Raw genomic sequence first — 24,338 nt, 5'->3', positions numbered from 1 at the left:
AGTGAGATAGGCTCGGCCACACAGCACTGGCAGGGACACTGCAAACTACGACCAGGCCAACCGCGGGAGGACCTCAGCAACAATGGCAGCTGGTGCCGTTCTAATGGCTTTGATTGGCGAAGCGTGAACCCTAAGAAACACACGCGAAAGACAGAACTTACCATACCAGCGAAAGGGGAGGAGAACCCAGCGGCCGGGGAATTCTTCGCGACCCCCCCTATACTTGAAACATACGACTGTTGTCCTGATTGTAAGGCAAGTAGTGGAGTGGAGACTGATGAACAAGCATGCCTGAAAACCCAGAGAAAGGCCACACGCATTGACTGGTACAGATCAGGAAGAAAGGGATAGGGCAGGAGAACCCGACTAACGCAGACCGCAACAACCAACAGTGAGTGGCCCTGGGGTGGACAGTTCAAGCGCTGATACACATTGTGGTCACACTAGAAGACCAAAGACTTACTGAATCCCGAGGGACAACTCTACAGCAGCAGCCCAGAACTACCTGGCAGAGCCAAGAAGAGGCGCCCATAGGTTATTGGACCAGAAGCCAGCAACCCAACGCTTAACACCGCGTTGCAGCACGTGGCTGATGCCTGATCTGGGGGGAAAGCAATAGAGAGAGACAGAGCCATACACCGAAGAAGACCACTCCCAGGTGAGACCCACATGCCTACAGCACAGACATTAGCGATGGGACGTCTAAAGAACGGCGCATAGCATTTTGCCATGCAACCAGAAGCACAAGAAGGGCAGTCCACAGGCGTAAAAGGAGCAGGCGATGCCATAAATCAAATGCGATCATCCAAACTCGATACAGTATTGGCAGCAGTAAAAAAAACAGGCACCACCCAGGACCAGACCTGCACAGCACTTGCAGCAACAATTGACAAAGTAGCGTCAGACTTCACCCTACTCAGAGCAGACCACTGCAAACTGTCGGACAAAGTACAAATACATGAATAGGCCCTATCAGAGCTAAAGTCCACCACCCACAGCCATGCATCAGCATTACAAGATATCACAGACCGTGTCAATATACTAGAAGATCGACTAGAGGATGCTTAAGGCTACTCGTGTTGCAATAATATACGCGTGGTAGGCCTTCCGGAAGGGAAAGAAGGGCAAGACCAGGCGACATACATCAAAAATTGGCCGCGGGAGCTCATCCCAGAAAACTCCTTGTTGCCACAATTTGTAGTGGGGACAGTACATAGTGTGCCAACATTTCAACCACCACCAGGATCCAGGCCACGGCCGCTACTATTCAAAATATTAAATTACAGAGACACAGTGCTCAGAGAGACCCGCAAGCTCACGGAAATCAAGATACAAAACCAGCAGATCATGCGGTCTCCAGACTATACAATACAAAGGCGCAGAGGATCGTTCACGGAAGTAAAGAAGCAACTTCGAACACTGGACATGTGCTACTCCTTAATGTTCCCAGCTAGGATGTGAAAAACTATGAAGGGCCAAACGAAATTCTTCGACACACCATCTGAAGTGTGGGGCTGGAAGGAAAAGACAGGGCAGCTGACAGGGCCCAAGCCACCCACAAATTCACACCCTTTACAACAGACCAAGAAGAGTTGCAGATGCAGCAGAACAGGGACAAACAAGTCGCGAGGAATGCCGGTGGCCATTCCAGACAAGGAACAAAGGATGACAGAGCGCCAAGAGGCCCTTCTAGTGGCCACAACCATCCAAAGTGCCTCACAGACCTCTGAGTTGGACGCACACCCATCCCGCTCCAAAGAAAGGGACTCCATTCAAGTGCCTGAAAACACGCTGCAAACATCGGAGGACATAATATAGACTATGGACAAATACACAGTACAAAGTATCCTTTTAAGGCCAGTATAAGCACTGCGTGCAGGTGCACAGCAAAGTATGTAATTCGCAGAGACACACACAGACACCTCACGCCCCAAGCAAGTGGGACAATAATGCAGCACGCCCTCTTCATGGCATGCGCTCCTCACCATGATAGCCACACTCTTAACACGTACCAAGGAAGGGCAGGAACCCTGGTAATTACTATTGCTAAGAATGAGGCACGCTCCAACGTACACAAGCACTGCACACGTCTCCCTGAATTAGGTAATTCCCAACATGACAGTTGCTACCGTTAGGACCCATAGTTTGGACGAGCATTGACCACGATCTTGCCCTATTCGAGTTTTATATTACCCAGTTAAACCCACATTCCCTGATAGGTCTTCTCTGTTGCTGAATACCCAGCTGGGCGCCCTGGACCATGAGAGCTTCCAAAGCTCTCCTGAGGTAAGGAAGCGGAAAATGCTTATATGGCGCAAAATAATATCCGGAACTGGAATGTAAGGGGCATACACACGCCCAGCCGTAGATACACAATACACGCATACCTCCTACGTAGTCATGCTAGCATCGCACTATTACAAGAAACACACATCACCCAGGTAGAAGCAACCCGCCTGCGCAAAGGATGGAGAGGACAAATATACAGCACAAATTACTCCTCACAAGCTAGGGGGCAACGATATGGATCACGTCTGGCGTCCCACATACAGCAGTCGAGGTGGTTATGGACCCGGAAGTGAGGTACGTGTTTGTCAGGGGCACGCTGAATGGTCAAGCCTTACTTTTAGGTTCAATATACACCCCAAATGTAGAACAAAACTCATTCCTCAGGAAACCTACTGGAATACTGACTTACTGGAGTGAGCTCCCTTGGCTGATAGGGGGAGACTTCAATTCAGTATTAGACGTAGACTCAGACAGGTCATATCCCCCTCTGGCGTGTGCCGCAACAACGTCCAATGCACAGGCTATCAGGGAGTGGCTAACAAACTGGCCGCTAGAAGATATATGGAGGGCCCTCAATCCTAGGACACGAGTATACTCTTTTTACTCCCCAGTGCACGATCTACACGTTCGTCTTGACCTTATAGTGGTATCATCCTCTCTACCCCCACTCATTAAGCACACAGAATATCTAGGACGCACGCACTCCGACCATAATCCACAGCTCCTGCAACTCACATGGGACACAACCCCTGCCCCCCCCCCCCCTCCCCTCCCCCAGTGCCTACATGGCACCTTCAACCAGTAGCATTAGAATACAAGGCGTTTCGTGTGTCCCTAGGGACATCCATATTGGAATACTTCGAGATAAATGAACACACAGCAGAAGACCCCCTTATGGAATGGGATGCCTTCAAGGTGACCCTCAGGAGACACAGTTTGGGAGCCACTTGGAACATCCGGAAACATCTCAATGATCTGCTTTACCGAATAGAATGGCAACTGCTGGGGCAAGAAACCAAGCAATCAGAGGGCAACTCAAACACTAGGAAACTAGACACACTAAGATCAGAGCACACAGACGTACTGGAGAGGCTACGCTGCCATAATTATGCAGTGCTTTCAGCTCGTACGCACGCCACTGCAGACCGTGCAGGCAAAATGCTAGCATGGCTCCTGCATCAAGAACAAATTAGTCACCCCATAGAAGCCATATGTACCAAGAAAGGGCAACTAGTCTATACACAACATGAAATACATGAGGCAATGACCAGGCACTACACTAAATTGTACCAGTCCCTGAGACCATTGAATGACAGATTACTTTCAGAGTTCCTAGACTCGGTACAGCTGCCCGAAACAACGTCAGACCAGAGACTGCAGTTAGACACACAAATAATGCCCGAAGTAATTAGAACCGCAATTATGGCCCTAGCTATTGGGGAGACACCTGGCTCAGACGGCCTCCCGGCAGAGTTCTATAAAGAATACGCCACAACACTAGTCCCCCACCTACATACACTTTATACAGAAGCAACCAATGTGCAATGGCTTCCCCCAACCATGTGGGAAGCGAGACTGGTATCCCTGCCCAAACCAGACAAAGATCCCACAGACATGAGATCTTACAGACCGCTAGCCCTCTTAAAGTTCGATTAAAAAATACTAGCAAGGATACTGGCCGACAGACTTACACAAATAATACCTACATTAGTACATGCAGACCAGAATGGAATCATACCCTCCAGGAGCACCTCATTAAACCTGAGATGTTTCTTCAGGCTTGCTGCTTACTTGCACAGTCGCTGGCCACATGCAGGACACCTGGTCTTGGACCTGGAGAAGGCCTTCAATTCGCTAGAATGGGGGATTCTCTTCGCGGTTCTAGACAAATACAAACTGGGAGACTATTTTACTAGCATGGTTTGACTGCTGTATGACATGCCAACGGTAAGGGTAAAAACAGGCTCTTATATGTCGTAATCAGTAGAGGTGCGCAGAGGAAGCAGGCAGGGGTGCCCCCTCACCCCACTCCTTTTTGCTTTAGCAATGGAGCAACTCGCAGAAACTCTCAGATCAGAGGTGAGGGAGGGTATCATACTAGGAGATGGCATGCATGTTATATCGTTATATGCAGATTACCTCCTGCTGTACATAAGGGACACACGTCAAATACCCCACCGATAGTCTCTTATACTTGATAGATTGTCTAAAATATCAGGTCTTAGGGTGAATGTCCCCAAGTCTGGCCTGTATTCCTTTAGCGAGAACAATGCAGACCCTGGTTACACACTGAACGGAGAGTTAAATGGTACAAAACCACATTCCGTTATCTCGGGATACACGTATACCGCAGCCCGCCAGATCAGCTGGATGGAGACCTAGGCAAAGCCATAGCAGCAGTCAGGTCCCAAATGTCCTTCTGGAAAATGCTGCCGCTATCAATCACGGGAAGGGTGGCACTGATAAAGATGGTAATCCTTCCCCGGCTCTTAAAGTACTTCACAAACTTCCCAATATAAGTCCCCCCATCTTATTTCTGCCCCTTAGAGGTTCTGATCCAGGATTTCTTATGGGGTAATTCATGGCACAGAGTAGCAATTAAAAAGTTGTATCCACTCACAGATCAAGGAAGCCTAGCTGTCCCAAACCTAGAGCCGTACTACCTGGCTGCCCAACCGCAGTGGGAAGCCGGGTGGTTAGAGGACAGACATAGGGAAGACACAGCGATCACACTACCTCCTGTGCAACTCCCTGACCTGCTGAGGCTATTCCACCCTTGCACCAAAGCCAGACCCCCAAACTTGTCAATACTGTGTGTGGAGCACAAATGCTTCCACACTATACATAACTAGAACATTCACCCCATACGCTCCGGCCCTCTCATTGGAAGGAACCCCCAGGGGTGCCGCAGTTACCCCAGCAGCCAAATTACAACAATGGCGGGACACAGGAATCCAGGAGCTAGGAGATCTATACCTCGATGGGGCGCTGCAACCATATACTACACTCATAGAGAAAGAGGAATTGCCCCTGGGCAATTCCTACTACACCGTTCGTTCATGGCAGCGCAAACTACCAAATGGGGCGATTTATCCACAGAACCAAACATGCACCTCATGGTAAAATATATACACATTATGGGCCAAGGGAGGCACTTAACTAAATGGTTCGTAGCCTCGCTGCGACACCATACAGCTGCCGACCTGTCATCCCTTAGGCAGCATTGGGACACCGAAGCAGGTCATCAACTCTCAAATGTGGAATGGAATTCAGTTTTGCAGAGCCCCGTGTACATCCCTAGAAACACACACCTACGTCAGATCCAATTCTTCATCATACATAGAGCATACCTCACACCTGCAAAGATCAACAAATACTTTAGTTGCCAAGACGCAAAATGCCCTAGAAGCGTACTCTTAGACGTGGACTTCCTACATATGCTTTGGGGGGGTCCCATGCTAGTCGAATATTGGAGAGCAGTAACGGAAGACCTAGCACACTGCACAAGCAGAGACCTCTCCCCGGTATTCTACCTTTACTACGCGGTCATTACTTCGTATTACCATTACTACACATATTTTAGTTTGCAGATGCTATTACTTAGCATACATTTACTTAGCATGCATTTACTACGCATGTTCCATTACTTAGCATGCACTTACTACGCATAATGGAGTTACTGTGCAAATTAAAGTTTTGGGGTACAGGGGTATATTTAGGGGTCGGGTGGGTTAGGGTTATGGGGTGCTGGGGTATTTTGAGGGTTCAGGGTGCGTTTAGGTTTTGGTGTGCTGGGGTAATTTTAGGGGTCGAGTTGGTTAGGGTTTTGAGGTGTGGGGGTAATTTTAGGGTTCAGTGTGTGTTTAGGTTTTGGGATACTGGTGTATTTTTATGGGTCAGGGTGGGTTAGGGTGTTGGGGTACATGGGGTATTTTGAGCGTTCAGGGTGCATTTAAGGTTTTGGGGTGCTGGGGTACTTTTGGGGTTCAGGGTGGGTTTAGGTTTTGGGGTGCTAGGGTAATTTTAGGGGTCAGGGTTGGTTAGGGTTTTGGGGTGTAGGGGGTATTTTAAGGGATTAGGGTGCATTCAAGGTTTTGGGATGCTGGGGTATTTTTGGGGTTCAGGGTGGGTTTAGGTTTTGGGGTGCTGGGATAATTTTAGGTGTCAGGGTGGGTTTGTGTGTTTTGGGGTGTAGGGGGTAATTTTAGGGTTCAGGGTGCATTTAAGGTTTTGGGGTGCCGGGGTATTTTTGGGGTTCAGGGTGCGTTTAGGTTTTGGGGTGCTGGGGTAATTTTAGGTGTAAGGGTGGGTTAGGGTTTTGGGGGGCATGGGGTATTTTGAGGGTTCATGGTGCGTTTAAGGTTTTGGGGTGCTGGGGTATTTTTGGGGTTCAGGGTGCATTTTGGTGTCAGGGTGGGTTAGGGTGCATGGGGTGCAGGGGTATTTTTAGGGTTCAGGGTGCGTGCCAGGGGATAGGTTACTATTGCGATACATTTTTTGTTTTAAAGTACCAATAACTCGTTGTAACGGTATGCGTAATAATTGCGAAGTAAAAGCATTTTTAATGTATTTGTATATATTTGCGAAGTAAAAGCATGCACACTAAAAGCATTCATAGTAAAGCTATTTGTGAAGTACAAACTTCGAAGTAAATACCTGCAGAGTAACGGTATGCTAAGTAACATCATATATTCCCTCTCCCCTGAATGGCCCACATACATACTGCACTTATACCACAGGAATCGGAACAACAAAGTCACTTCCCGATTCCTAGACCTAGACCTAGAGAGATGGAAGTGCAACGCTATGCGGTCTTCCCATATCATCAACAGCCCCGATAAGAGCCTCGCTCAATTCAGAGGCTAGGTTAATAATGGGCACAAAAAGAAATGGTCATTTAACCCCCGACCTTAGAGCTCTTAACTGGCTTCCCTTTGAAGCCAGAATTCAACTAAAAATCCCTTGCATGACCTACAAAGCCTTACATCGCAATGCACCGAGTTACTTGGCTCAAAAATTGGTGCTCTCCAGTGGAAACAGATCCTCCAGAAGTACCAGCAATCTTCTACTGAAACGTCAATGCTTTGCCAAAAAGAAAACATACAACCGGGCCTTCGCTGGAATCGCCCCTAGGATTTGGAACGCACTACCCTCTGAAACCAGACGGAACCCTTCCTTTACCTCTTTTAAATACAAAGTAAAAGCCATACTTTTAAGGAAATTTTCATGAAACATTGGCCATCTGCATTTACGCAACTGAGAACTGTACTACACGTCTGAACTATGTATTCCTGTGTTGCTTTTGTTTTCCACTCTCTACTCATGTGAAGCGCTCTGATACCCGCAAGGGTCATGTTCGCGCTATTTAAAACATTTTTCAAAACAAATAGACCTAGGAATGGTAGTAGCAAAAAGACTAATTACCAAAAAATGGAAAGCCTATCTTCCCCCAAAAATCGCAATGTGGAGACGCACAATGAATACCTGGGCAAAAGCAGAAAGTGTGGCACTTCACAGAGAGGACACGCTTGGACTTCGAAAGACCCCAATCACTAGCAACAGGGACGAGATCCTAACAACTCTCTCAGGCATTGATAATAACGATGAGGCTCCTTCGTCCCCCAATATTAACAATGACGAGATGGACAGGGACACAAATTAGACCAGACCAAGATGCAGATTCAGACATAAAGCAGAGGGGCAATTAGTAGCGCTGGGGGGACTCCCTCACAGCATAACTAACAAGAGGACGTAGATGCTAGCCAAGTATATCATACTCTGTACGACATAAAATTGGGGCGCCTCAGCGACATCACTCACAATTCAGTTTAAAAATCATCACGTATCATTTGTTCTTGTTATATTATGACCCTTCCCCACAGTTTACTCTGTTAGCATGCATAATAACAGTCAGTCAATGGCAACAATGTACAACCTATGTTTAGCTTGCAGGTGTTGTGCAGCGTTAAAAATAGTCGCAAGGAAAAGTAAAAGGATGTAAAGTAATGCAGGTGCATAACAGTCCTCAAGATGTAAAAGTACACAGACAACAAGAGTGGTTACTATGCACTGTACAGCAAATAGTAGGCATGACTATACTTTATGCTCATACTGTAGTAGAATAGACCAGCTGATGTATGTACAAAAATAACTCTTGCAAGTTTCAGTTGGATACATATGTAAAACGTATGTACAGTTTGTCATAACGTAAAAATGTAAAAACTAATGAAAATAGATTAAAAACAAAAGGTAGAATTCATGTGAATTCCTTAGTAGTTTGTAAAATGACTTGCAGACAAGTAAAATTACATAATTTTGTACCATATTGTCAGTTATGTAGTTTGCTCACAGTTGGAAGATAGAAGTCAGTGTTTAGTACATCAACGCCTACTATGTCTGTTTGCAAAATTTTCTAGTATGAACAAGAGGGTGACAGGGCAGTTAGGCAAATAAGCAAGCCATTAATTGTTATAGCATTGTTGCACTGCACAAACCAGGTAGGCCTGATGTTCTAACGTTACCAAGTGCAAAAACAACAGTTGATGGACAGAATGCAGAACAATGTCACACATTCACCCCAGTACAGAGATCTGGGCCTAAATCCATTGTTTTTTTGCTCACCATGCGGTTCCAGTTTGAACCCACCCATATGCAAATCAGTCTTGACCCTGAGCCTCATGGGAACAGTCCAGCCCGAACTGCCAAGCCAGGTCCTCCCTGGACTGGAAACAAGCATCCTAGGACCGGTTTCGGGGTTTCAACCCTCTTCAGCCAGGATAGCTTGATTCCAGTGGCATGGAGAGCAAGGGACCCACGTCTGGGCATACCCTTCCCACTCGGGGTGACAAATGCAAAAACAAAAGTTGATGGACAGAATGCAGAACAATGTCATACATTCACCCCAGTACAGAGATCCCCTTTGGTTTTGCTTTGTTCGCCCTAAGTTGGCAGGGTATGCCCAGACGTGGGTCCCTTGTTCACTTTGCCACTGGATTCAAGCTAGCCTGGCTGAAGATAGCTGATTCGCCAGAAACTTGTCCCAGGATGCTTGTTTCCGTTCCAGGGAAGACATGGCTTGGCAGTTCGGGCAGGACTGTTCCCATGAGGCACAGGGTCAGACTGATTTGCATATGACCATGTCTGAACTGGGGTGGCGGAGTGAGCTGAAGAATGATGATGGATTAAACCCAGATCAGTTGACTGGGGGTGAGTGCTTGCATTGTTCAACACTCCGTCCATCATCCCCTTTGGCTTTGCTTTGTTGGCCCTAAGTTGGCAGGGTATGCCCAGACGTGGGTCCCTTGTTCACTTTGCCACTGGATTCAAGCTAGCATGGCTGAAGACGGCTGATTAGCCAGAAACCGGTCCCAGGATGCTTGTTTCCGGTCCAGGGAAGACATGGCTTGGCAGTTCGGGCAGGACTGTTCCCATGAGGCACAGGGTCAGACTGATTTGCATATGGCCATGTCTGAACTGGGGTGGCGGAGTGAGCTGAAGAATGATGATGGATTAAACCCAGATCAGTTGACTGGGGGTGAGTGCTTACATTGTTCAACACTCCATCCATCATCCCCTTTGGTTTTGCTTCCTTCTAACGTTACCAAGTGGCACAAATATGTGAAATAAAAGTAAGTGGTGTGCAGGTGTATCTAGAGTTCATATGGATGCAGATTGCGGGCATACCACTGCAGATGCTAGCTCCAGGTCTAAAGTCCTAAAAAAAAGAAGTGGGGGCACTCACCAAGTTAGGAAGAATGGGAGTGACTTCACAGCGCATGACATCACAGGAAGTGACATCACTGTGTGTGACATCAAAGGAAGTGTTGTCACATGTGGCATCTCAGGAAGTGGCAGCACAACCTATAACCTCACAGGCAATGATATCAGATCTTAAAACCTCGCATATGTTTAGCAGGTCTATCATGAGTACATTTGTGCTCATTACAATATTTAACAAATTAGATTTTGCATTGGGGTTGTGCCATAATATTGCCGCAACCCAGATGCAAAATCTGGGCCTACACTTGTACTTTTATTTTCTTAAACCTTGCCACAAAGAAAGTGGCAACTAGGAGAAATGTGGCAGTAAATCATTTCTGCTTATTTGTGTGGCAGCTAAATCTCAGGGAATAATAATAATGGTAATATAACTCTGGAGGATAATGTATTTGCTGGAGAGATCTGTGTTTTGTACAGTACTAGTTTTGAAACCAAAGTAGCATAGGGGGGTTAATATGTCTCCTGCAAAGCAAATTATGTAACATACAGATGACAGATTTTTATTTTAGTTAATGGGTAAGTGGGTTACTGTTTTAAGACAGAGATCCTTTTGTTACTTGCAGTTCATAAATTGTAATCCTATAGCGCAGTGAGATAGGAAGGACATGTGGCTCCCACGCCTTGTAACCATCACTGTCTTATGTAACACATCCTTTATATTGATGTACACACACAGGATTTATTGTTAATGTATAATCTGTAGTTGTGATGTAAAGCGCTCTGACACCCTGCATTGGGATGAGTAGTAGCACTACTCATCCCAATGCAGGGTGTCAGAATGTTTTACACCACAGGTACACAAATAATAATTTAAATTCCACTATTTTGTTTTATTAATGTAGTGCTAAGGTGCTACAAAAGAAATAAAACAACATTTTGGTATTTAAATTGTTATTTGTGTAAATACTGGGGTGACTAACACATCTGACATTTTCCAGTGCATGCATATAGATCTCCTCTATAAAGAGACTGCCGAAGTCAAAAGCATTTCTCTCTTAAGTACCTGTGAAGTGAGAAGATGTGTGCCTTTTTTTCCCCTCCACTTCATCGAGGTGTGAGCCTCCTGAAGCTCCCAGCAAGGATACTCCAACAAAAGGAGCTCTAATGGCCTCTTAACTTTGACCTTTTTTATGGGCCCAGCTTGCATCTGATAAGCCCCTTCATCCCCCTGCACCTTGCTGCTCAGAACAAAAGCAGACAACGGGTATGTGCTGCTGAAAGTGTCCCAGTGTCAGAAAATGAAACCAGGATGGATTCAGCATATTTCTGTGGGGCCCAACTTCTTGTCAAGGTAGACGGCGTCTACCTTCTGAAAATAGTGTGTAGACAGCGTCTACCCGTGTCTACCCTGTACTCGAGCCCTGGCTTGCGCCACTGCTTTTCTGAAGGGTACATCGTGAAGATGCTAGCTCTGGGCTCATGGTCTATTGTGTGCACTTGAAGAACAGACTCCGAGGGCCTCATTCACAAAGGTAAACCTACACCTACCTGTGTGCGAATCTACGACGTTATTCCACCGCCTTTTTCCCCGCTTGGAATCACAACGCGGTCGTTACAATGACCGCGTTGTGATTCCGCATACCATTACTCCGCAAGTCGGAAGAACATCTTGCGGAGGGGGGCGCTGGATGTTGGAATAGTATAATTTACTATTCCAACTCCAGTCTGTGCAGACACTAGGGAAGGTGTTGGATTTAAAATCCAACACCGCCCCCCCCCCCCCTCCGCAAGTCGTTCTTCTGATTTGCGGAGTATTTGGTATGCAGAATCACAAAGCGGTCGTTGTAACAACTGCGTTGTGATTCCAAGCGGGGAAAAGGTTTCGCGGTAAGCTTTGTTTACCCCTGTGTGCGTGTTTACAAATGTTTTAATAGTACCTTTATGAGTGCGGAGTTTCTACACATAATAATAATAATACCTTTTATAAACCATGACAGCTACCTCAAACAGAGGTGTGCCGGTGCTAGCGCAGTCGAGCATGGCTGATTGAATGTGAGGAGAGGAGACAGGACAGCCCTATCATTTTATGTGCAGACTTCGTATTCAAAGATACTACTCATAAATCCCTTTGTGAATTGCAAACAATCGTAAAGGTACACAAAGGTGTACGTTTACCTTGGTGAATCAGGCCCGGAGTGTGCTGCTGCAGATGCACATGCTGTAATGCGGAGAGCTGGCAAAGTCATCGTATGCTCTTCTGTATCTACATAGTGTGAATGAAGAGTGAGGTGCTCTCTGACATCTCCCTTTGTCAGAGCGGGAGGAGTCCTCTGCTCCCCAGGGCATAGCTCCCTGCAGTTCCATAGTCAATCAATCAAATAATTTGTAAAGCGCACTACTTACCCGCAAGGGTTTTAAGGCGCTGAGGGTAGGGAGTGGGGGGGTGCTGTTGCTACTGGTCGAACAGCCAGGTCTTGAGTCATCTCCTGAAGGTTCGAAAGTCTTCGGTTTGTCGTAGGTTGAGGGGGAGGGTGTTCCAGGTCTTGGCGGCACGGTGGGAGAAGGATCTGCCTCCGGCTGTTGTTCTACGGATGCGTGGGATGGTAGCCAGGGAGAGGTCTGCGGAGCGGAGTTTCCTGTTGGGTACGTAGAAGGCGAGTCGACTGTTGAGATAGGCTGGGCCGGTCTTGTGGAGTGCCTTGTGTGCGTGGATCAGGAGCTTGAAGGAGATTATTTTGTCATCGGGGAGCCAGTGCAGGTTCCGCAGGTGGGGGGTGATCTAGTCGTGACGCGGGACGTCGAGGATCAGGCGTGCAGAGGCATTCTGGATTCTTTGCAGTCTGTTGATGAGCTTGGTCGGGGCTCCGGCGTAGAGGGCGTTTCCGTAGTCGAGTCTGCTGCTGACTAGTGCCTGGGTGACTGTTTTCCTTGTGTCTGTCGGGATCCATCTGTAGATCTTGCAGAGCATACAGAGGGTGTTGAAGCAGGTGGAGGAGACAGAGTTGACTTGTTTGGTCATGGTGAGTTTCGAGTCGAGGATGACTCCCAGGTTGCGTGCGTGGATGGTAGGTGCGGGGGGTGTCCCCAGCGATGCGGGCCACCAGGAGTTGTCCCATGCTGAGGGGTTGGGCCCGAGGATGAGGATCTCCGTCTTCTCCGTGTTCAGCTTAAGGCGGCTGTCCTCCATTCAGTCGGCGACGGCCTTCATTCCCTGGTGGAGGTTGGATTTAGCGGAGAGGGGGTCCTTGGTGAGGGAGGAGAGGATCAGTTGTGTGTCGTCGGCGTAGGAGATTATGTTGAAGTCGCGATGTCGGGCGATGTGTGCGAGAGGCGCCATGTAGATGTTGAACAGCGTCGGGCAGAGGGAGGATCCCTGCGGGACGCCGCAGATGATCTCGGAGGATTCGGATCGGAACGGGGGAGGCGGACTCTCTGGGTTCTGCCGGAGAGGAAGGAGGAGGTCCAGTCCAGGGCCTTGTCTCGGATCCCTGCTTTGTGGAGTTGTGTGTGTAGTGAGTGGTGGCAGACGGTGTCGAAGGCGGCGGAGAGGTACAGAAGGATGAGGGCCGCCGTCTCGCCGCTGTCCAGTAGGATCCTGATGTCGTCTGTGGCGGCGATGAGGGCAGTCTCGGTGCTGTGGTTGCTGCGGAATCCTGACTGGGAGGGGTCCAGGATGCTGTTGTCTTCGAGGTAGCGGGATGTTGACTATCTTCTCGATGACCTTAGCTGGGAACGGAAGCAGGGAGATGGGCCGGAAGGTTTTGAGTTCGCTGGGGTCCGCCTTGGGAAGGTCGCGGTCTCGAAGGAGAGGTTGATGATGTTGCGCAGGTGGGGTGCGATGGAACTGCCGGCTTTGTTGAAGATGTGGTGTGGAAAAGGGTCAGATGGCGAACCGGAGTGGATTGTGCCCATGGTCTTGATTGGGTCTTCGATGCTCACATTGGCCCAGGTTGTCAGGGGGTCGTGGTCGTGTGGTGTGGTGTGGTGGGTCCGGTGTGTTGGGGCCTGCTAGGGTCGTCCGGGGGTTGAAGCTGTCGTGGATGTCGGCGATCTTGCGGTGGAAAAAGGTGGCGAGGGAGTCGCACAGGGCTTGCGACGGCGGGATGGCGTTGGGCATTGGAGCTGGGGTTGGAGGGTTCCTTCACGACGTTTAAGAGCTCCTTGCTGTTGTGTGGGTTGTTGTTGAGGAGGTCTTTGAAGGAGGTCCTCTTGGCGGTCCTGATGAGATGGTGGTGGTTGCGGATGGCGTCTTTGTGGGTTGCGCGGCTGCCCGGAGACTTCTCGCTGTGCCATATGTTCTCCAACTTCCGGCAGGTGCGCTTTGACGCTAGGAGTTCCGGGGTGAACCAGTTGGCTCTCTTGCTGGTGTCTTTGAGGGTTAGTTTTTTCAGCGGGGCTAAGGTGTTCGCGCAGTCGTCCATCTATCGTCTGAGGGTGCGCGCACCATTGTCGGGGTGGGAGGGGTTGGTCAGTGGGTTGAGTGCGAGGTTTGTCTGTAGTTGTACTTCGGTCATTTTGCCCCAGCAGCGACGGGGGATCTGTAGGGTGCAGTGATGTGCGACGGGTTTCCGGAAGGTGAAGTGGATGCAGTGGTGGTCGGTCCAAGTGGGTTCTGAGACGTGGCTGAAGGAGACGTGGGGGCTTGAGGAGAAGATGGCGTCGAGCGTGTGTCTGGCGATGTGGGTCGCCGTCGTGACGAGCTGTTCCAGTCTGAGGTTGGCGAGGTTGTCTATCAGGGTGGAGGAGTTGCTGTCGTTGTTGTTCTCCAGATGGAAGTTCAGGTCTCCGAGGAAGATGTAGTCGGTGGAGGTCAGTGCGTGCATGCTGAAGAAGTCGGTGATGGCGTCACAGAATTGTGGTCGGGGTCCGGGTGGTCTGTAGACGAGGCTGCCTTTTAGGGTGGACTTGGGGTCTGTGTGGATCTGGAAGCGCATGTGTTCGGCGGTGCTGAGAGTGTCGTCATGTTTGTTGAGACCCTGATGGTCTTCTTGTGGACGATGGCGATTCCTCCTCCAACTCCGTTGGTGCGGTCTCTGCGGGCGATCTTGTATCCGTCGGGGATGGCTATGGCGATGTCTGGAGAGGAGGCTTCATTCATCCAGGTCTCGGTCAGGACGGCGACGTCTGGTGATGCGGTGTCGAGTAGGTCCCAGAGCTCGACGGCGTGTTTGCGTGCAGAGTGGGTGTTGATCAGGATGCATCGGTGCTGGTTGTGTTCTGTCGTGGCGGGTGTCTCGGCGTCTTCGATGCAGGAGAATCTGCAGTTCTGGCAGGCGAAGGGACCGTGGGTGCGCTTCAGGGCGGCCCTGCAGCAGGTGAGGGTCCGTCCTGAGTTGAGGGTATTGAGGGTGCTGGCGTCGTATCGGAGGCGGTCTTCATGGCTAGTGCGGGGGCCAGGGGTTCTGGCGCTGGGTGCGGTCCAGGCGCAGACGGGCTTGCCTTAGGCGCACCTTTGGCACGGCCACGCAGCGGCCGCCATTTAAGGAGAGGTGGGAGGGAGGATCAGCTGGGAGGCGGGTGGCAGGGGGCAGCGAATGGGCACGGAGGGGGGGCGGGCCTGCAGGGGATGCAGCGGCGGGAATGGGAGCGGCGAGCAGGCACAACAGGGGGCACGTGGTACAGAAGGCAAAAATGGGCAGCAGGGCACAGAAGGAGCAAAAGGGCACACAAGAGCACAGGGAACAGAAGGCAAAAATGGGCAGCGGGGCACAGAAGGAACAAAAGGGCACACAGAGCAGAAGAAAACGGCAAACGGGCAACAAGGGCACTCAGAGAAACATACAAACCTAAGGCCACCACTGGCCACCAGGGATGAGGCGCAGGTGGTAGCCTGCGGGTGGAGGAGGGCCTCGAATTCAGTGGTGACAGCAGGAACGCAGGTGGAGCTGCAGCGGTGGGGGGACCGACCTACCTGGCAAGGTCATAGTGTTACTGTCATGACTCTTGGCTGAGTCGTGTAAAAATAAACGCATTGGAGAGTTTCGCAAAGTGTTTTGAAAGTTCCGACCAACAACAAAATGAGGAAACAGCATTTAATTAGCCTCAGTGCGTTATGTTTTATATAGATTTTACAAAAACATTCTCTCATTTTTAAATACAGATAAACATGTCTTCAGATCACAAATGTAAAAACACACACAGAGTTACTGATACTTACCCTGAGGCACTAATGTGATTGATGCATTGCTCACACAGCACACCGCAAGGTACAAGCAGAAGCTGTCATGATTGACAGCTTCACTTGTTCCAGACATCCCCATGAGCTTCTGGCCTATCAGCACTAGGGATAGGGCAGGAGATCGGTTCTCCTTTTCTAACCCTGCTTTTAATAGGGCGTAAGGGTTGATGACTGACCAGCTCCACTGAACCTCCATTTGCTGACATGCTGCATTGCCTGAGGCTAATGCAGCATGTCACCTAATACATTGTAAATGTGAGGCTGGGCTGCAAGGCCACTGCCTTCGAATGTGTGCAGTACAGGCAGAGGCAGTGGAACCCACTTCTGCTGCTCAAGTGATATGACAGCTATTTCATGCAAACAAGGATCCTAAGATCCCTTGTTTACAAGTGATAGCTATAAAGTCTACCAAGTACTTGAAGAAGGAGGCATGTTTTAGTTTGAGGAGGCAGCCCCCTTGTGCACCATATAGATGAGTAGCCACTGGTAGGGCGCAAACAAGGATTGTACAGACATACACGAGACTAGCACCTATGTGTCCCACAGAAGACATAGTGGAGCGTCCTAAAAAATATAGTGTCACACTACCACAGTTAAAGCATTTAATACTACATGTAACATAAGACAAAGGATGGGCAGGAATTGCCTCCTGGGAGCCAGGAGCCAGCCACTGTACAGAAGGAATACCGTTATACAAAAGTGGGGACAAAATAGTACACTTACAAGACACTGAGAGTGCAGGAGGAGTACAAGGTGAGCAGCAGAGAAAAAAACAGCTGTACATAAACTAGCATAGATAGACAAAGGAAATTGTAAGCATAGAACCACAAGACAAAAGGGTGATATTAGTGCAAGGTATCAAGAAAAACTAGAGAACATGCAAAGCTAGCACAAGGGTTCTAGGAAATGTAGCGAGCAAGAGACTGAATAGCAAGGAAACTCAAGACTGGAAGGAGAAACACAGAGAAAGGGCACATAATAAAGGACCATAAATTAGGAGATTGGGAGTCAAATACAAGAGCTAAGATAGAAGCAAAAGGAATATGCAAGGGAAATGATAGCAGGAACAGAAGGAACAACCTTAGAACAATTAGAAAGGAAACAGTTCATGGACTGCACTGGACTGTAGACAAATGACGGACAAAGGAGTAAAGTAAAGCAATGCAAGGCTGGGAGAAAATCTGCACTTAGCAGCACTGGGACAGGACATGCTCTGGATGAAACAAGGGAGGAAATAGCCAGTGTTAGGAAATGGCCCCTTCTGCAGGATCACGTCAAAACATTTTGCCCTTCCTACTCCTACTTTTAGCTGAATTCGTTTTTGCTGGCATTAGGACTCTGCACACTTTACCATTGCTAAAGTGCTTGTACTCTCTCCCCTAAACATGGTAATATTGGCTCATCCCCTATTAGCATATTTAATTTGCTTATAAATCCCTAGTAAAGTGCACAATATGTGCACAGGGCCTGTAAGTTAAATGCTACTAGTGAGTCAGCAGCATTACTTGTGCCACCCACTTAAGTAACCCTCTAACCATGTCTTAGGCCAGCCATTGCAGAGCCTGTGTGTGCAGTTTACACTGCAATTTTGACCCGGCAAAAAAAACCTTTTGCCAGGCCCAAACCTTCTCTTTTTAATACATATAGGTCACCTCTAAGGTAGCCCTGGACAACCCAGAAGACAGGGTGCAATGTATTTAAAAGCCAGGACATGTACTTTTAAGTTTTACATGTCATGGTAGTGAAAAACTGTCAAAGTCGTTTTAACTACTGCATGGCCTATTTCTCCCATAGGATAACATTGGGATTACCGTATTACAGTCTATAAGTGTATTTCCAATTGGGAAGACATAAACCCTTCAATTCTGGTGTCTCTGGAATCACAATTTAAAATCCAAACTTATGGTGAAATCTGAAAATGCCACTTTTAAAAAGTTGCGTGAAAGGGGGTAGGCCCAAAGATCAGTGGGTAGATAGGACCTTTTTGAAGTAACACATTGAAAGACCTAGCTACCATTTTATGTGCTGCTATCTACTTAGACAGACAAGAGGCCAATATTTGATTTAATTGGTCCTGGTTATTTATTCAACCATTACATCTTCATGTCATTATATAATTTTCTTCATTTCATAAAAGTCTGAAATGGAAGATACACTATTCGTTTCAGACAAGTGCAACACAGTGAATTATAAACATAACAAACAACGTGCTCTACATTAAAGACATGAAATTATACAAAGTTAAGACAACTGAAAACAATGATACACCAGTCACGTTTCAAACATGGAGCAATCCCTTCATATGTGATTCATGTAGTCCTAAAAGGGAATGCTAGACATTGGGACCAAGAATAACCACAGCTGGGGTTGTGTCAATGTTGCATCTCCCTCCAACCTGTTTGTGTTCATAAATTGTCCGTTCCTCAATGGTAGAAAGATGGCGTAAATGCCAACGCATTTACGCAATCTCTGGGGCTCTCTTCAGGGCTTCTGACTTGGTGTCATCTACAAAATAATACAGATAATTGCTGTTATGTACATGATCTTCTCCCTTCCTCGCTCTCTACTGTGTGGAATTGTAGTACATACTATGATTTACCTGGTCAGTGTGGACTCTTTAACTTTGGAACTGCCAAATTCGTAGTCTCCAAAATTTCTTGGAAATGAGAGGGGGGAATTCCCATCCTTTTTTGGTAAAAACGCTGTAAACGGGTAAAGCACAATCATTAAAGATCTAGTTCTGTGTGTGGAAACCTCCGATGTACAATTATATCCTTCCAGACTAATAATAAAGTGTACCTGATTATCTTTCTTTATTCTGGCAATTATCATGTGGAATGGGTCCTCCGTTGTACATTACTTTCTGCCTAACAGCAATAAACACGTGTGACTTACTCATCGCGTCTTGGCGGCTTGCTGCTCCACAGAGCTGCTCTTCAGATAAAGAACACTAGTGTACCTGTCTATCTTTCTTTATCCTGGCAGTTGTCACGTTGAATGGGTCCCCCGTTGCGGGCTACTTGCTACCTAAAAGCAATCAACACATTTGATTTCATCATCGCGTCTTTGCAAATTTCCGCTCCTACTGCGCAGCTCCTCAAATAAAGAACACGGGGCATAATTGCAACAGGCAGCAATAATTATCGCTGACCTTGTATACCACATTTTTTTCTATCGCTGGAATATTTCGCCAGGCTAGCGTTGTATTAACAACGCTTAGTGCCATGGCGATGTATATTCCAGCGATAGCGCCCTTTTCCATGGAACATCGCTGATTTTCCAGCGATGTTCCATGTAAAACGGCGATAAGCTTGATGATACGACCCTGTGGTCTATTTAACACATGAATCCACCTCCCATGTTAGGTATGCCTTAGTCAGGAATTTAACAGACGTTAAATTCCTGCGTTAAGGCATACTTAGCGCGATTAAAATAATCGCTTCACCGCATTGTAAATATCGCAAAGCTGTCATCGCGATATTTACCCATGTTGTTTCCACAGACACGCCTACTTTGCATCTCATTAGCGATGCGAAGTTAGGCGTGCTGGAAACGGGAGCAAAATCAGCCAAACACGCAATAGCGTGTCTTTGCTGATAAGGCGATAAAATTATTGCCGCTTTTCGGCCGGAAACGGCCACAAAAGCGGCGATAATCTTTTAGCGCCGCATTGTTAATATGCCCCCACGTTCTTACTTGATTAAATCGGTGAGCCTTGTTCAATGCGGGTCTTTCTTCATCTCTGGTAGAATCCTTTCTCTTTTCGTGCCGCAACGGACAAGGGGGCATATTAGCAAGACCGGCGATAAAATGATCGCCGTTTTAGCCACAGCCACAGAATTCCAATAGAAGCCCAGGTTAGATGTCCTGCACATCTAACCTGGGCTTCTATTGGAATTCTATAACGCATATTAGCAAGCCCATTATCGCCGTTTTAGCGGCAGTTTCCTGCCGCTAAAACGGCGATAATTTTATCACCGTTCTTGCTAATATGCCCCAAGGAGACTTCCTGTTGCTATGGATTTTGGCACTTCCACCTCGGGAGAGGTGCGAGTTGGTTTATGGATATTATGGTCCCTATTCCAGTCCTGTGACTGTTTCGAATTGCGTGGGTCAATGCCACGGGTGCTTCTTATATTGTAAAACATTAAGAAATATTAAGAAATGTTTAGCAGTCACATTTGCATATTGCTCAAATTTACATAGAGACATCTGGTAACAATGCATTGCATCTTGGGAGTTGTAGTTATTACAATCAGTGATCTTATGTTCTGGATAATTCGGACATTTCATTCAGACCTTTAATGTTACTATTGAATTTTAAAATGAGGTATGCCTCCTTCTGTAATAAGGTTGCTTCAATGTCGCCTCCTTGAGTGTTCGGCCTAATCCCTGCTAGCACTGTCCATTTTAAATCTTTTTTACTGTATTTTTTTTCCGTGAAATGCACAACCATTGGGGCTGTCAACACTTGCTTTTTAATTCTTGAACGATGCTGCACAATTTGTTGATTTACTTGCTGGTTAGTTTAACTGTTGGAAGCCGGAGTCCCAGTCCCTCACTACTGTCACCAAGTGCGCAACCGGGGCACCCTACTCAATGTTGGGCCAAGTAAGGACACCATTTGCGATAGCCCTGCTCACCCCCTTGGTAGCTTGGCATGAGCAGCCAGGCCTATCTCCAAGGCACGGGTGTTCAGTATGTGCAACCATGCCCACAGCAACCCCCTTGTGACACCACAAATAGACTCCACACGAGTTTGATAAAAAACGAGTATAAACTTTATACAAAAAGATATACGATCAGAGCACACGATACATAAGCCAACATAGAATAAAGGGTAATATTCGTTCCGGCTGGCTGGTAGGTTCAAATCCCAACCACCGCTTTCAACATGCTATGCTGGTTGCAATGCTAGACTCACACACGTTGCAATTGACAAACAATAGTGCACTGCATAATGATATAATCCTGTGCTGGGCAAAGAAGATATAAAACAATGCGTAACGATACACCCCGGTACCTGTAATGGGAGAAATAATGCAATGCATACCGCTACCTTTATGTACTATGCAATGAAGGAATAATGCAATGCATCACACCTCAATCACATATATTGCAATGAAGAAACAATACAATGTGAGCAGCTACAATCATGTACTTTACAAGAAAGGAATAAGGCAATGCGTAACGACAGTCATGTACTTTGCAATGAAGAAATAATGCAATGCGGGCCGCTACAACCATGTACTTTGCAAGGGAGAATTAATGCAATGTGTAGCGCTACAATCATGTACTTCGTTAGGCAATAATAATGTCAAGCGTCCTAAGACACTCCGGCAGTTCGTTAGCAGCAATATTGGCAATGTGTTATGCGATAATCAGCCTCTTCGATAACAGTTGCCCCCCCACATGGTTCAACAATGACACAAAGTACAGCCTATTACTCTGGCCCCTGTACTGCCACTCCTTTCATCAGTACGGGCCTCACTCTGAGCCGAAGCAAAAGGCTCACGTTGTCAGAAGAACGGAGAGGCCGAGAGAGTGTCCTTCCGAGCCCGCACCCCGCCCAGGTAGTAATCCACGTTACCTGGGGGCGCGACCCCACTCTCCTCTCCTCCTTCCTTGAACTAGGCCTGCCGTGCAAAACTCTCTCAACGGGCCTCAGCGGCTCGGCCTGTCAGCTCATCTCTTCCGGGGCTGCTGGTCCAGGCCGCGACTGTTAGGAAGGTGCTGCAGGGCACACGTACCCCACGCACCTGAGATTACTTTTACTCTGGTTGCACGTTCACCACCGCACCCTCCGGGTCCTCTGGCACGAAACCACCCACACAACGCTGATGGGACTTCACGTTGACTCCGAGTGCATGCTCACCAGGCACTCCTCCTTGCGGTCTAAGTTGGCACCAAGACATGCACACCGCGCTGCAGAGACTCACTTTCTTCCGGTGCACACGATGATCAGCCGATCACCTCCACAGTCCCAGGTTGCACCCAAAGCACGGAGACTTACTCCAACTCTGGGGCCCCGATATCTAGGCGCTCTTCACCAATGCCTTCGGCTGCACCTCGACACGCTGACCGTGTCCGAGCCTCACTTCTCCTCCGGTGCACTTGATCAACAGGCGCTCTTCACCAACGCCTTTGATGCACCCCAAAACACACTCTACCCGTCCGAGGCTCACTCCACTTCCGATGCACACGTTGGTCAGTCACTCTTCACCAACGCCTGCAGTACACCACGACACGCACCCTGCGCATCCGAGTCGCACTCCAGCTTCGATGAACATGCTGACCAGGCACTCTTCACTAACGCCTGCGGTGCACCACGACACGCACCAAGCGCGGCTGGGACTCACTTCGGCGCACATGTTGACCAGGCGCTCTTCCTAACGCCTCCTGTGCACCACGACACGCACCACATGCGTCTGAGTCTCACTTCTCCGTGTGTCCAAGATCACAGGGCACACCTTTCTAGGGTCTCAAGCTGCCACAACACGTGCCCACCGCTCCGCTTGAAACTTCTACGGAAACTTTTATGTTCCTGTGTTTCCAAACAGGGAGCCAGCTAACCTCTGGCCCTTGGGGTTAAAAGACACAGCACAAAGCACGGTCTTCGTCAAGCAGGGGGACCCAGCGCCTCCAAGCACTGTCCCAACAGCCTCTTCCTTCGTTAGAGCAGCAAACCGCAGACCAGCCCGAGATCACAAAGCAAGGATTGGTCTTTCCCCAGAAGTCTCTTCAGTTACTCCTTCTTTAGCAAAGGTTCCCCTTGACCGTCGAAACGGGTCCAAGCCTTTTCAGTCTCAATCCATTTCTGTTTCATTCCTACGTTCAGGGGCCTCAACTCATAGTAATACCCCTAAATGATTTTGAAGTTCGTATGTGCTCAGGGGTCTCTGACCCCTGCCTAAATCAGTTCTGGGTGTCTCCCTCCCCATGTCATCTTTCTCCCTTTTATACTTGGGGTCTGGATCCTTAATCACTCAGCAGGAGATGGGTCAATTGGTTTATAGCACCAGCCCAGGCCTTTTCACCTCCTGGGCTTCTCCTCCCCCTACTCTCCAGGTGCAGGGCTGCCTGGTGCCATCTCAACCCCTCCCTGGGTCAAGACCTCTCCCAGCTCCTCGCACCTCTCAGATCCAGACAATCAATCCACATTCAGCAGAGACACACAGAAATGCTTAAAGCACAAAACTCAGCCACTTTCTAAAACAGTGGCTTTTGAACACACAGTGGCAAAACCACCTTCGTAGAAAGATGTGTTATGACACTGTGAGTTCATACATACTAAACTTCACCTCTCCATTATAAACTTACAGGAAACTAGGCTAACAAAATACAATACCCAGCCTCCCCCATTCTGTCCAATGGGTAGAATGGCCTTACACCAGGGAAAACAAAATGGAGTGTTATTTACTGGCAGGACATAACACACACCTCAAGTATATGTCCTGCCTTTTACTTACACTGCACCCTACCCAGGGGTTACCTGGGACCTACCACAGGGGTGCCCACTGTGTACGCAAAAGGGAAAGTAAGGGGAACAGCCATTACAACGCAGTTTTTACCACGCAGTGCAGTTACATCGCATGCGTTACAACGCATGCGATGTTACAACGCTATGCCATTACAACGCAAGTCTGTACATCGACTTGCGCTAGATGGCGTGCTAACATTACAAATAGTGTAGTTTACTATCCCAACACCTTCCCTACTGTTAAGTGGACTGGAGTTGGAATAGTAAATTACACTTTTTTAATGTTAGCACGCCATCTAGCGCAAGTCGATGTAAAGACTTGCGTTGGAATGGCATAGCGTTGTAACATCGCATGCGTTGTAACGCATGCGATGTAACTGCACGCGTGGTAAAAACCCGCGTTGTAATGTCATACATCCGGAAAGTAAGGCCTGACAAGTGGTTACACTTGTCAGGACAACATGCTAACTTAGCACACTGCGCCCAGGCCCTACACTGAATGCCTGAGGTCCCTTCTTTGCGCGCCTTTGCATTACTAGCCCTGGCACACACAGTGCACATCACTAGGGACTTTTACTAGTAAGGCAAACATACCAATCATGACCAACCAATTACCATTACACCTTACATAGGGAACACTTGCACTTTGACACTGATCAGCAGTGGCAAAGT

At 48.1% G+C, this 24,338-nt stretch overlaps 1 protein-coding gene across 1 annotated transcript in view; it reads right to left on the bottom strand.

Annotated features, from left to right (window-relative positions):
* Nucleotides 1-24,338, bottom strand: part of LOC146865554 (baculoviral IAP repeat-containing protein 1-like) — a 1,189,967-nt gene that overhangs the window by 1,027,933 nt on the left and 137,696 nt on the right. Inside the window, exons 5-6 of the mRNA XM_085632369.1 lie at nt 18,786-18,888; nt 18,582-18,691 (exon numbers count right to left, since the gene is read on the bottom strand). Of these exons, the coding sequence (XP_085488495.1) occupies nt 18,582-18,644 (63 nt within the window). The 5' untranslated portion in view covers nt 18,645-18,691; nt 18,786-18,888. The remainder of the gene's footprint in view (nt 1-18,581; nt 18,692-18,785; nt 18,889-24,338) is intronic.

The sequence above is a fragment of the Triturus cristatus genome, chromosome 2_1 (genome assembly GCF_964204655.1).
Source record: "Triturus cristatus chromosome 2_1, aTriCri1.1, whole genome shotgun sequence".
NCBI lineage: Eukaryota > Metazoa > Chordata > Amphibia > Caudata > Salamandridae > Triturus > Triturus cristatus.
This window is presented reverse-complemented; position numbering and strand designations above follow the sequence as displayed.